At 31.8% G+C, this 13,043-nt stretch overlaps 3 protein-coding genes across 3 annotated transcripts; 1 reads left to right on the top strand and 2 right to left on the bottom strand.

Moving 5' to 3' along the window:
* Positions 1 to 933: 933 nt before the first annotated feature.
* On the bottom strand, positions 934 to 5,299 carry LOC8267097 (RNA demethylase ALKBH9B). Its single transcript, XM_002530690.3, has 7 exons — positions 4,897 to 5,299; positions 4,026 to 4,646; positions 3,597 to 3,682; positions 2,136 to 2,446; positions 1,892 to 1,963; positions 1,525 to 1,794; positions 934 to 1,419 (listed from the first exon to the last, which is right to left on the bottom strand). The coding sequence occupies exons 1-7, from the start codon at positions 5,066 to 5,068 to the stop codon at positions 1,413 to 1,415; spliced, it is 1,539 nt and encodes a 512-aa protein (XP_002530736.3). The 5' UTR covers positions 5,069 to 5,299; the 3' UTR covers positions 934 to 1,412.
* Positions 5,300 to 7,606: 2,307 nt separating this feature from the next.
* Positions 7,607 to 8,412, top strand: LOC8267098. The gene has a single exon (XM_002530691.4). The coding sequence runs from the start codon at positions 7,723 to 7,725 to the stop codon at positions 8,254 to 8,256; it is 534 nt and encodes a 177-aa protein (XP_002530737.1). The 5' UTR covers positions 7,607 to 7,722; the 3' UTR covers positions 8,257 to 8,412.
* A 49-nt stretch (positions 8,413 to 8,461) lies between these two features.
* On the bottom strand, positions 8,462 to 12,973 carry LOC8267099. Its single transcript, XM_015726340.3, has 7 exons — positions 12,635 to 12,973; positions 11,783 to 12,165; positions 11,652 to 11,682; positions 11,354 to 11,427; positions 11,056 to 11,240; positions 10,379 to 10,459; positions 8,462 to 8,841 (listed from the first exon to the last, which is right to left on the bottom strand). The coding sequence occupies exons 1-7, from the start codon at positions 12,798 to 12,800 to the stop codon at positions 8,781 to 8,783; spliced, it is 981 nt and encodes a 326-aa protein (XP_015581826.1). The 5' UTR covers positions 12,801 to 12,973; the 3' UTR covers positions 8,462 to 8,780.
* Between the last annotated feature and the right edge of the window lie 70 nt (positions 12,974 to 13,043).

The raw sequence follows: 13,043 nt of genomic DNA, 5'->3' as shown, positions 1-13,043 counted from the left end.
TATTATTATTTTAGATTATGTTGTAGTGACTCATTTATAAGGAATAAAATAATATTAATTTGTGTTTCATTTTGCCCAAATTGACATAATTTAAAGCACTGCGAACCATAAAAGGGTCGCCCAAATAAATTATTCAGTTTATGCAAATTTTTCTCATCATAATATAAAATACGTCAGAAATGATTTTAATTTTAATATAAAAAAATTATAAAGTTAGTATCTTAATTTTTTAACTTTTTTTATTTTAGTATCTAAACTAATTTTTTGTTCAATTTAATGTTTGAACTAGTTAAAAATGTTCAAATATAATATTTCTAATTGGTTTTATATATTAAGATATTTGTTTAATTTATTTTAAATAGTGAATTAACTTAGATATTATCTTTTAAAATAATATCATTTTTTTATCAATTTTCAACACTACTTTTTAAAAAAATTATTTATTTTTTAAAATATAAAAAAAAAAGTAAAATTATTTTATTTTTCTCATTCATTCAAATAAAAATTTTAAGAAATTACATATTATTTACTTACTTTTTTATTTTTATATATTCACTTCAAAAAATAAAAATAAAATATATTATTTTATTCCAAAACAATAAATAATAAGAGAAGAAAGAAATTAAAAAATTAAAAAAGTTAATCCAATTTTTTGTAGTGCTAAAAGAAATTTTAATAGGAAAAACTAAAAAATAAGAAAAAAAGAAACAAAAAATAAAAAATTGTAAGTAAAGATGAATGAAAATTTTAAATTATTTCACATGTATAAGTAATAAATTATTACTTTACATACCAAAGAATCTCTCCTGTTTTGGTTCAAGTAACTAGGCAGAGCACAAACAAATTCCACGCAAAATGAAGTTGAGAAACTTACAGAATATGAATGGATTTATGCTAAGCAGGCATAAAGAGATAGCTACTACAACTTTCACATCTAAAATTATATTATATGTATTATGTATATAAAAGTGAAAAATAAAATCAGAGTCCAGCCTTATGCTGCAGTGATGATACATTTGCACAATCAATTAATTGAGCGGCATCTCAATAAACCAAATCCATCGCATACAAGCAAGCAAGCATCAAAAAGGTGACTCCAACAATGGGGTGCCAGGCAGAGTTCCAAACTAACAGATCAGATCCAATTATGCTATTACCAAAACCAGTAGTGACTAGTCATTCAATCATGCGTCAAGTATAAACGAACCAGAACTTAACAATGTTCCAGCTGCACAAAACTGAAGCCTGTCATTCCAACACTTTAATTATAATTGCAGATTCTTCAATATTGCCCTCCATTGCAGGCAGAAAATACTTGCAGATTTTGGTCAAGCAAGAATTCAGCTAAAAGATGCCAAACACTTGCATGCATTTGAATAATAAACCCTGACATGCCATTTCCTTCAGCTCTTTCAGACTCTGAAACAAAACTCCACAGCAAACCTCAGAATGTCTACAACTAATTGCAGCTGTTCATATCTAAAAACTATACTTGGGCCACCACAAGGATTTGAATTTCATCACCTGGCCCTCCACTTATTTCCATATCCTCGCCTATTTGAAGTCATGTGGCGTGGTTCTGATTGGGAACCACTCACTCCAAATCCTCTCGGTTCCATCCTACTCTCCCTTCCAGTTGGCTGCCTTCTCCTATGAGGCTCAGACCTGGGAGAATTTAACCTCTTTGTTTTGTCCAAGTCATCTACTAATGGTTCAATCCCCTGTAAATCAGGTTCTGGAACAAAGCCAGCAGGTCGTTTTGCTTCATCCATTTTTCTAAATGTAATGGATATCCTATGAGAAATAAAAGCGTGGCAGCAAATTAAGTTCGTACGGCTCATCAAAACAAGCAATTACAACCAAATTATATGAATGAAAGTTCAAGTTGTACCTCTTTGTAGGAACTGACGGCACACAGTGCTTAGACACATCAGCTGCATTCCCATCTAGGACAAGAACAGATCTGCCAGGACCAAAAGGTAACCTTAAGAGTTTCATTCCGTAAAACGAGAATAGAGTATAAGCACATACCAAGTAACAATTGCAACAGGAAGAATAATTACTAAAGGGAAAGCAGGGAAAAGCAAGAAACTTAGGACGACTGAATTCATGTAAATAATTTCATTTAGACTTACCCCACAGGCAGAGGGATTGCAATTGATCCAGAAAACTCACCAGGGCCCAAAACCTTTAAGTTAGATCCAAATACTATATTACACTCGCTAACAAAGGACACTGTGCAGAAAGGTCGATTAAAATCATGATTGTCAATATGAGGAGGTATACAGTCCCCTTCATCATAAATGTTAACAATGCAACTGTCAGGTACACAGGTCGGAGGGAGAACATGCCATTTGATCAGCCTTCTAATGATCACTTTGAAGAGGTGAGGTATAGGATCTACAGTTTCACTCTGGAGGATACCAGGTGGGTTACCATTTTTGTCCTGCCAATAAAATATTCAAATAGCAAGCATAATGTCAAATTGAGAATCAAATCATGAATCCAAATACTAATTGTTTTTCACAGATAATCAAAATGGACTGTCACATTTGGTACAAAATCAAAAATAAATCAATTCTTCAAAACCAAATAAATGCATTGGGCAATCCACTGCAGCAAATATATATTTAATGATGATATTGTTCCTTTTTTTTCAGAGAAGCAAAACAAAGAAAAAGAACAAGAGTCTATATAAAAATAGGAAAGGGATCGAAACGAGAATAGAACAGAAAAAAATGTGCCCATGAGCACTCAATCAAAAGAGTAGAATCCATTTATACTCATCAAGTTGTAAGAATCGCAAAGTAATCTATTGATTCTTTGTAGGAGAGAGTATAAAGTATGTAGGAAGCGGTCGCATCTCTTCTTATCTCTTATTATATTTATTTTATGCATTAATCTTTTTATTAATTTATTCTTTTTACAATTTGTAAAAAAAAAATTCAATTTTATTTACAAATTGTAGAACTTTATTTTAAATTTTATTAATTTTAATATTGAATTCTAGGATAGCATTAAAGATCCCATCGAAAACTTACAGCAGCCTGCCAAACAAAGGCTAATAGAAAAAGGAGTACAGGGATTACTGGCATAACATCTACGATTGGATTCAAAAAGGCGTAGGCTTCGGGCAATTTTGTGAAGAAAAAATTGCTTGAATAAAAGGCAGAATTAAGACAGATACAAATTAAACTAAATAAACTAAAAGAAACTATCAAAATAGAAATAATGTTCCAATTTTTTATTTTTTTTTATTTTGTAGTAATTTCCGTAGTGATTCCAAGAAAGTTTTTTGAATGAAGTTATACAACATAGTTTTTTTATTAATTTTTATTAATATTATTAATATTTTTTATTTTTGTTTATTTATTAATATTTATTTAATTATTTTAATTATTTAATAAATTAATATTTAATTATTGTTTTTTGATTCTTATAATCAACTCAAATAATCTTGTACATGCATATCCAATAGTGAATTATTGTCCTAATAACTCTGGTTACAAGGCTTTTAGCTTTCATAAGATGGTGCTTTATTAAAATTACCAAATCAACATAAGTTATTGAATGCAAATGAGAGGATCAGAACTTACTGTTGCATAGTTGTAACAACAACCGAATTGGATAGTAACACGCCCTTTACCTCTCATCCACTTTTGTGGAGCTGTATATGTCCTCTCTGCATGAGAAAATCAGAAAAATCAACAAGCAGTTATAAAACATGATACACGAAACTTATTGGAAACCTATCGCATATCAAGAGTTTTTCATGCAACTAAAAGCTTCTGGCAGGTGAAATCTACAATCCAAATGCTAATTAAGTTTGTCGTGTATAGAAGACATAAAAGATGGCATGCATATTCAATAACCTCAGCTAATCTCTCTAAAAAAATAACTTAGGCATTTAGTGAAGAATTATAATAAAAATCTTTTGTGAACTAGCTATATGTTTCTTTTTTATAATCAGAAAGGTCATTGCCATATCCACAAAAAATGATGAGGACAGGTACAATGCAACTAACCTTTAAGCTCTCCTCTTTTCCCCATCTCCTCGAGTTCATGAACATAGTTAACTATCCTGTTCTGCTCTACAGCGCTGAAAACACAAGTGTGGAGTTCAAGTCCCTCAAGAATATTAACAAACTTCCCTTTAACCCTCTCCAAACATATAAAATCCTTCTTCCTCTTCACACTCTTGAACCGGATAGACTCTCTCTGCTCCCTTGACAGCTTAGGCTTCTCAACAGTTGATATCTTCATCTTCCCTGTCGAAGCACTTAAAGTTACCATCCGTTTATCCAACTCCCTTCGGTCCTCATCCTCCTCCTCCTCCTCCTCAAATTCATCTTCCTGAGCCATGTCAGCCCAAGAAATTCGATGGGTTGGAACCTGAATGGAAGGCGGTGCACCAAGTATTCCACTTGAAGGAGGTTCTGAAACAGGTTCAGACCACCCATTAGATCCATCTTTCCAACTACCTAAAGAATTCGTGTCATCCCCATCACCATCTTTATTACTTTCTGTTGAATTATTTTCGCAATTATCATCACAATCACAATAATTCTCATGCGAATCCACATTGTTCGAGTTGGCAGGTGTTATAGTTTTAGTTGAAGTTGAAGGTTCCGCATCGGAATGAAGTTCTACAACAACAATTCACAAATAAAACACCAACAAATATTCCAGTTAGTATTAATTCTTATTTTAAAAAAAATCATAATAATCTCATCTATAAACTTTAAACATAAACCCTAACATCCAGAATAAATTATAACAATTTCTTTTAAAAAAAAGAAACCCGTAATCCAAATAGCTAAATAAAGAAAGCCCATAAATTAAACATGCAGATTATGATTATATTCGTAAAAAAAAAAAAAAGACAAGGAAAGGTACCAGAGTCGAGAGAGCGAATGCGATGGGAGAGAGTTCTAGTGCAGTGATGGCAGAGATCTCTGGAGAGAAAAGGGAGCCACGTGGTAAGGAACTCTGATGCAATTCGGAGATCGGAAGGCTGATACTGAAGGAGGAAAGGATCGTCCTTTCTGACTCGGTCGAGATCGCTCATGACTCGGGGAATGATGGAGAGATTAGAGGTTTTTGTTCAGTTGTAGGTTTTAATTAAGAATTGAAATTACAGAAGGGAATGAAGTATCAAATCCTCACTTTTACGTGGAGCAAAGATTGAATTGACGCAGCAGTTAAGGCCAAAACAGCTTCACCCACAAAAACTATTACCCTCCAGAGAAAGTGGCAAATATTATTTGATAAAAATAATGTCTAAACAGTACAGCTGCTCCTGAACTCCTAAATTACAGTAAAACCCACCCCACACATGTGTTTATATATATTTTCATATATATAATTTAATTTAACAAATTCTTAATTCTAATTGAACTAATTAATGATTAATCTAATTTTATTCAATTTTTAAGTCATTAATAAGTTATTATATCATATTATATGTATTGAAAAATTTAAATAATTTACTATAAATTTTTTTAAGAATTAAAGATAAAAAATTATAAAAAAATAAAATCCTTGTAATTTTATTTTATTTGTATATTAATTTTTATATATATATTTATTATTATTATCATTATTGTTATAATTTATTGGTAGAATTATTTCAAAAGAATCACTTCAGATGGTGAATACTTTTTTATATACTAAACTAATTACACATCAAGATGTTTATATATATATATATATATATATATATATATGAAATTTAGTTTTATCGTTATGTCATATTATCAATTTAAATTATGTATAATATAAATAAATAATCTGAGATATTTTGAATTTAAAGAGCTAATTTTATCTATTGTTTAAATTCAATACAAAATATCAAACAATATAGAAAATTATATTTAAATTTTTAATGTTTATTTATATGTAGATATCTTATGTTAATTTTTACACATTTTTATCATAAAAATTTAAAATTTATTTTTTTTATATTTTTTATAATTTTTTAAATAGAGATTCTTTTTATTTAATTATAACAAAATTACTATTTAAAATATTATATTATAAAATCAAACATCTGTAAAAGCTTACTAAAATTAAAATATTAACTTTTTCCATATTTTCTCTTTTATCAACATTATTTTTATATTTTTATTAAATAATGATTAAAATAACATAATTAAACTATTTTTAAAAAATAATTATTATATGAAACTATTTGAAATCTAATAATTCAATAAATTTGTAAGAAAATAAAGAAAAATACTCATAGAATAGTTAAATTTATTTAATAAATATTATATATATATATATATATATATATATATATATATATAATTGATCAATAATTTTAACATAAAAAGATGTGAATTTTTTATATTCATTATATCTTATATACTAATTTATATAACTACAATAAATATATGAACTACTAATTTATTTTTAGTTAATGCGGCATTAATAATATTTTTATTATTAATTTATAAATATAATCTATATACTAATTGAAAAAAATTTAAAGTATTAAATCTAATTTTGGCATTTTAATAGATGAAATCTTTTTCTGCAAAAGAAGATCATATATCCAAAATAGAAACATCAAACATAAATCTAGAGGGTTAGAAACCCCACTTATCAAACAAGCTTCTCTTGCAAGAGAATGAGTAGATAGGTTAATATTTAATAATTCCAAAATTTAAGTAGTATTTAGCAAAACTAAAAATTAATATTAAATATTGATATGATGTTTGGTTGAAATTCATAAAATTTATGAAATTTATTTGTGAATCTAAAATTTATATGCTTTAAACGGAGTAAGGGTCGCTTTAATATTCTACGTAATCAAATTTATATAGAATTGGTTATAGCTAAATTAAATTCTAACAAAATAGATAAAATTTTCAAATGAATTCCGTATTTTTAAGTCAATACATTTTATAATACTATAATATTTTTTAACTTTATTATTTTATTTTATTTTCTCATTTATGTCTTTTTCTCAAATGAAATGAATTTTTTTTTTTAAATTTCAACCATAGGATGAATATATATTAGAATTTTTAAACACTGAAATAAATTAGCCTATTTGATAACGGTAATTACTAAGTTATTATGACTTAGCCATCAAATGTACATTAAAAATTACTTAGAAAATAGTATATAAAAGACTAAATATAACGAAATTTTCATAAATTACATTTATACACACGAGGATTATGGTTAGCAGTAATTTAATTATATAAAATGTATGAAAATTAAAGATAGAACTTTTAGCTTGCTAATGATAGTTTAAGAATGTATTAAGGGTACAAATATTGCTTCAATAAAAAATCTTTTAAAAGAACCAATAATTTAAGTGTTATAAGTAAAAAAATGTCAAATTAACTGTTCTGATTCATAATTTTAAATGATTTTGAATTAAAAATTGTAAATTGTACTCACAAATCAATTTTTAAAAAATAATAAACTATCAAATATCGTCTTAATCTAAATACGCTGGTGCGAGATTTTCAAGCAAGTTTCCATTTTGTTTATGCCTCTATGCTGGTGCAGCCCAATCCATTCGAGCAGTACACTTGGACTTATTCAAGGTCTTGAGATCCATCAGACCCAACTAGACCTCTTCAACTGAAGCTGGTTTCTTAATTTCTTTTCACAAATAGACCCTCTCATCCCCATCAGGATAAAAAGGATAACCACAGCCATAGAATTGCTTCTGCTGGCACTAGAGAGAAAGAAAAGAAAAGAACCATGGAAACCAATGTTCTTCAATTTATCACTTCAAAGTCGCTCACATCAACCATTCACATCTACACAAACCCTTCAACAGTAAACACAACACCACAAACCCGGAATTTCATACCTCACAGGAGACGATGGTTGAGATTATGTTCTTCTACCAACGGCACAGAAGCCAATGAAGACACTCCACAAGTAGCTCCACCTACCATAACACCACCAGAGCCCATGGAGATAAGGTTCAGACGACGCTCCAAAAAGAGGAACAAGCAGCAGAGAGAAGGTGGCGTTGGCAGAGGGCAGTCAGCGAAAGCACAAGCTCCTGATCCTCCAAAGAAATGGGAAGATATGAGCCTTGCGGAGAAGGCACTTGAGCTTTACATGGGAGAGAAGGGTATCTTGTTTTGGCTCAACAAGTTTGCTTATGCTTCCATTTTCATTGTGATTGGGGGTTGGATACTCTTCCGGTTTGTAGGGCCTTCTCTCAATCTTTACCAACTGGATACTCAACCACTGCCCCCTTCCTCCATGTTCAAGGGCTCATAAATCACCATTCGATAAATCTTCAAACTGGCATGTTATGTTAAAAATGAGTTCCAGGCGCTTTCTCTCTTCAAGCTTTCAGGTTTCTAGAGATTTTGTAGCCTTGAATCGATAGTAAAATCACAGTAATAAAATGAGTTTCTGTGTTTTGCAGCATAATCTACAGCAACAATGCCAGCAGTAAAACATGAATGAACTTTTCATAGAATAATCCAAATAACTGACCAAAATAAATTGATATACTGATCAAGACAAAACTGTATTAGCATAGCAAGGGATATACTTTTGAAAAGATATGATACAAGCATCAACTCTATTTGCTATCAAAAGAAAACTATCAAGCTGGCAATACATTCTTTGAAATTCCATGTCCCAACATTCGCTAAAATCTAAAGGGATTAATCTATGGGATGAAATGGGTGTCAAATAATCCCATTTTTCAAAATAATACATTGTGGAAAAATGGAGAAAGAACCTCAGCAAGGGGCAATAGAAGCTAACAACAATTGAAAGCCCCCAACTCACAGCTACACAGCAGTGACTGGCTGGGAAATTGGTTGCACAACAGTCTCTCTCTGTGTCTTACACCTATAGCAAAAATTTCGAAATTCAGTAAAATGAAAAAAACATAGAATGCATAAAGACTAAGGAGATATTCAAGACAGTATTCAAGTTATAGCAAAAATTTCGAAATTCAGTAAAATGACAAAAACATAGAATGCTTAAAGGCTAAGGAGAAATTCAAGACAGTATTCAAGTATGATGAAATATTCTTTAGACCTCATAAGCATGGTAGAAAGACTTGGTTAGATTGATCAGCTGAATTAGTAAAAGAATATGCAAAGAAGGAGAACAGGAAAGAGTATGAAGCAGGAGGATAGGAAATTATGATGCAGAAAACATTGAAGATTCCATTCAGCTTCCGATAACAAAGACATAATATAAATAATAAAAGGTAAAACACTATTTGTGCATAGTAACATTACTTCATTTTGTCATTAAATGTTGACAAAAAATTAGAATCTATTTCTGAAAGTTTTGTTAACATTGGATTGTATCATGTCAAAGAAAGAAATCACTCCACAAATACTCTTCCTTATACAGAAGCTGCTTAAAGCATTTGCAAAGGGTAATAAAGCCAAAAACTTAAATGCGAAAAACATATCCAAACATGGGTCATGTATTTGTAAGGCAAAGAAAAGAACTAATATTAGATGGTTCATGTGACCTAAGGTTCCCATTTCAAGGCATTATGTTGTCTAACTACATGAGTGAATGCGACATCTATAAATAATGAAAAACAATTGCACAAAGCTTGAGATGCATGTAAATTCAATAGATATAATACAAACACAATTAACTAGATGTATTATTTTAGATAATTTTAGGATTGAGCCTAACAGACGCAGATGGAAGCTTGATATTTCAGGTATCCTTAGAATTGCAAGCGCTTGAAAAGGGATTAGACAGAACCTTAGCATGGGATGCTCAAAATGTACCTAGACAAAGTTTCATCTTATGACTTGCTGTGACTAACAAGCTGTATACTAAAGTCAAGACTGTACACATGGGGAGCTATAGCTAATACGTGTTTTGTGTCATAATAGAGAGACAGTGAATTATTTATTTAAATTGATTGTCCATTCTCCAAGCTCATTTAGAAGAAGGTTAAAGAAGCTTGTCATATTAACAAAGTTGCTATGATTGGAGAAAAATTAGCTGCCACTGTAAAAATGCAGGTGATCAGAGCTTACTAATCAGAGCAAGGCATGTTGCTTTCACTGAAGTAGTTTATTTCAACTGGTTGCAAAGGAAACAGGGTGATTTTCCAGCAGGAAATGCCTCTAGTAGAGGGTTATCAGTCAAGTACCTAAACTGATCTTGGAGTTTTGTGATTGTATGGACAGGCAAAGTATGAGATATGAGATTTTCCAGGTTCATGGCCCATAATTTGCCTGTGCTGGTAATCTCAAATGTTTTGTACGTTTTTATGTTTAATAAATTTGCTTTGGTTTCTTGACCAAAAAATTGAAAATTAAAAAGTAACTGATAACAGACAGCCAGCTTTCAATGGACAATTTGGAAAGATCATATGCCGAATTGAAGGAAACAATTAGAAACTAACCTATTGCACTGTGATCGAGAAGCATAATTATGATTGCTGCAATTTGTGCACATCCAATCTCCATTACGCCACTGCTTTGCTCTGCTTAGATAGGTGGAAATGTATTAAAGAATCAACAGAGGCAATCGTCAGTATCATACATAAGACGTGGCATCCCAGAATTATTAAATATTGATCCAAATACAATGTTTAGGACTTAAGTGATACCTAAACTTGGTGCTCATAATACACCCCCCACATACTCCAGGCAATGGACCATTGTTCTAGCATATTTCTTTCATATTCTTGCCTTCAGTAAACAATCAACACTAACTTGTCTAGCTAATAAATTAATTCATCAGCGCACTGGTATTGTATTACCTCATCTTTCATACACCCTTCACAATTGAGATGCAAGACAGGTTTCTATATGTCAGTATCTTGGCAACAGAAGATATTACCATTTCCCTAGTCAATGGCCTTTACTTCCATGAACTCACGGATTAAAAACAAATATTGGAAATCAATTATGAGATGAAAAAAATGTGAAAATAATATACTAATATGACATACACATGAAAGCTTATTCTCCACAGTTGATCGAAATGGTATGAGCAATATATGTCTGTCTCGCAAAGGATGCCTGAAGTGATAGTTGGAGAATAAGAAGATGGAGAAACTCGATCAACATCACATACCCTTTCCCAAGGAGTGCAGGCGTTGTAATTTGATGTGGAAACTGCACTGATGCTTGCCAATTTGGAGCGATGCCAGAGCCAACACTGGGATGGGGAGTATATATCCCTGGTCTTAGATCCCCATTGGTCCCTACCAAATGATCAAACCCCGGATATGTTTGTTGATGTCCATTTATCTGCATATTCTGTGGGCAAAAATTGGCATAAGAAAGTGAAAAGACAACTGTAATTTTAAGTAGGGGATTGCAGCAATTTCTAAAAGCGCAAAAGTATAGCAAGGTACAATAAAATTCCCTACATGTCCTGAATTCAATCTCTTGTTCTCCCAGTCCTGAGCAAAATCTTCCGATGCCAGTCGCTTTGTTCCAAGTGCTTTAGGCCAATAAAGAGAAACAAAAAATGGTAAAAGTAAGTCGCAAGTAAAAGGAACACATTCCAAACAACTAAAGCAAGTGTTGGACAAAATAAACAATATTATACAATAAGCAGCAGTTTGTACAAAAAAGCAACAACATAGATACAAACAAACAACAATTAATCAAAATTGTATGCCAAAAATATTTTCCACTAGTATGGAACCATGAATGAGAACATACCTGGTGGTACAGAAGCATTGCAATTTTTACACTGCAATTGATGTAAGAACCATGTCACAAAAAAAAAACTACATACCTAAAATTAAAGAAAAAAATTTGACTTGTGGAATGCTTAGTTAACCTGAACATACCTGTGCACGTGAAGAGTAATTATGGAAGCCGCAATTACACATCCAGTCACCATTCCGCCATCCTTTTGGAACTGGAAGAGGCTGATTAGCATATGGAGGTCCGGAAGTCTGATTTCCACCTAAAGTCCAAGAAGAAACTGACTGAACCCCATACTTATCAGCAGCTCCTCCTGCAGGCCAGGTTGAACCGAAAGGGAGCGACTGCTGTGGTAATCCATTATTCATCTTTTGTTGTGGTCCTCCTCCTGGGGCCCTGGCAAAATAATGTGAATAAGATAGGAGAGAAGCTCCAGGCACCGCAATTGCCGGCATTGCTGCTATCTCCTTTGGTTGACCACATTTTTTGCACTTTTCTCTTGATGCATAATTGTTGTTAGTGCAACCTATTTGATCCCCAATTGGCATACACACGCAACGCAACCCCACGAAGATGGAAAGGAAGCCCATGTATTTGTATACGCACACCAACCAGCCCATCCCACCACATCAAAATTACACATACAAAAAACACAAACCACACTCAACTCAACCTGACTTTGTAATAAAACAACTTTTTCATTCCATTTCATATATGCACAAGCACAAACAAATAAAAATTACTTATTTTCTCACTGAAATGTATATGCACGAAGTACTGAAGTATAATCTGCTACATTAGACAACAATTTAAAAATAAGCAAATAAACCCTGAAAAAATTGAATATCTAGCTAAACCTAAACCCTAAACCCTAAAACAGAGACAGATAACGAAATGAAGAACTGAATTCAAGAAACATAAGAAAAAATATCAAAAAACCCTAATCTATTAATCCACACGAAGCATAAACAAGAAGGATAAGAGGAATATCTAACCGGTGCAGATCCAATCGCCGATACGAGGAAGCCACTTAGAGTCAGCAGGAGTCTTAATGTCTACAAGGAGACGAGGCTGTTTACATCTGTTGCAAAATGATCTAAAGGCGTAGTTTCTGTTATTGCATCCACTGCACTCCCAATCTCCTTCTCTTCCTTCTCCCATTTGTTCTTTTTATTGTAATAACCAATAACAAACAATGAATCAGGTTTCAGAATTCAGACATGTTCCTCTTCTGTTCTCTCTCTGTTATTGTTTTTCCTTTTTCTTTTAAAGGAATCCTGAAGGGGAATGAAAAGGACCCCGCACGTGCATCTCTCTCAATAACTCAAACAGTCATTAGTCAACTGCTTCTTATTTTCACTTCCAAAATCAGAATTGGGCTCTTACGGCCCAAGTGGATTGATA

Source organism: Ricinus communis, chromosome 5, assembly GCF_019578655.1.
Source record: "Ricinus communis isolate WT05 ecotype wild-type chromosome 5, ASM1957865v1, whole genome shotgun sequence".
NCBI lineage: Eukaryota > Viridiplantae > Streptophyta > Magnoliopsida > Malpighiales > Euphorbiaceae > Ricinus > Ricinus communis.
Note: the sequence above shows the minus strand (reverse complement) of the source record. Positions and strands in the feature narration are given on the sequence as shown.

Bases quoted from the DNA above. Each gene is read 5' to 3' on its own strand.
- LOC8267098 (XM_002530691.4), top strand. From the start codon at position 7,723: ATGGAAACCAATGTTCTTCAATTTATCACTTCAAAGTCGCTCACATCA.
- LOC8267099 (XM_015726340.3), bottom strand. From the start codon at position 12,800: ATGGGAGAAGGAAGAGAAGGAGATTGGGAGTGCAGTGGATGCAATAAC. The intron at 11,428-11,651 runs GTATGTTCTCAT...ATTGGCCTAAAG, and splicing joins CAATGCTTCTGTACCACCAG to CACTTGGAACAAAGCGACTG. The intron at 8,842-10,378 runs GTTAGTTTCTAA...TTTTTGCTATAG, and splicing joins TCTCGATCACAGTGCAATAG to GTGTAAGACACAGAGAGAGA.
- LOC8267097 (XM_002530690.3), bottom strand. From the start codon at position 5,068: ATGAGCGATCTCGACCGAGTCAGAAAGGACGATCCTTTCCTCCTTCAG. The intron at 3,683-4,025 runs GTTAGTTGCATT...TTTCTCATGCAG, and splicing joins GAAAAGAGGAGAGCTTAAAG to AGAGGACATATACAGCTCCA. The intron at 1,964-2,135 runs GTAAGTCTAAAT...TGGTCCTGGCAG, and splicing joins GCAATCCCTCTGCCTGTGGG to ATCTGTTCTTGTCCTAGATG.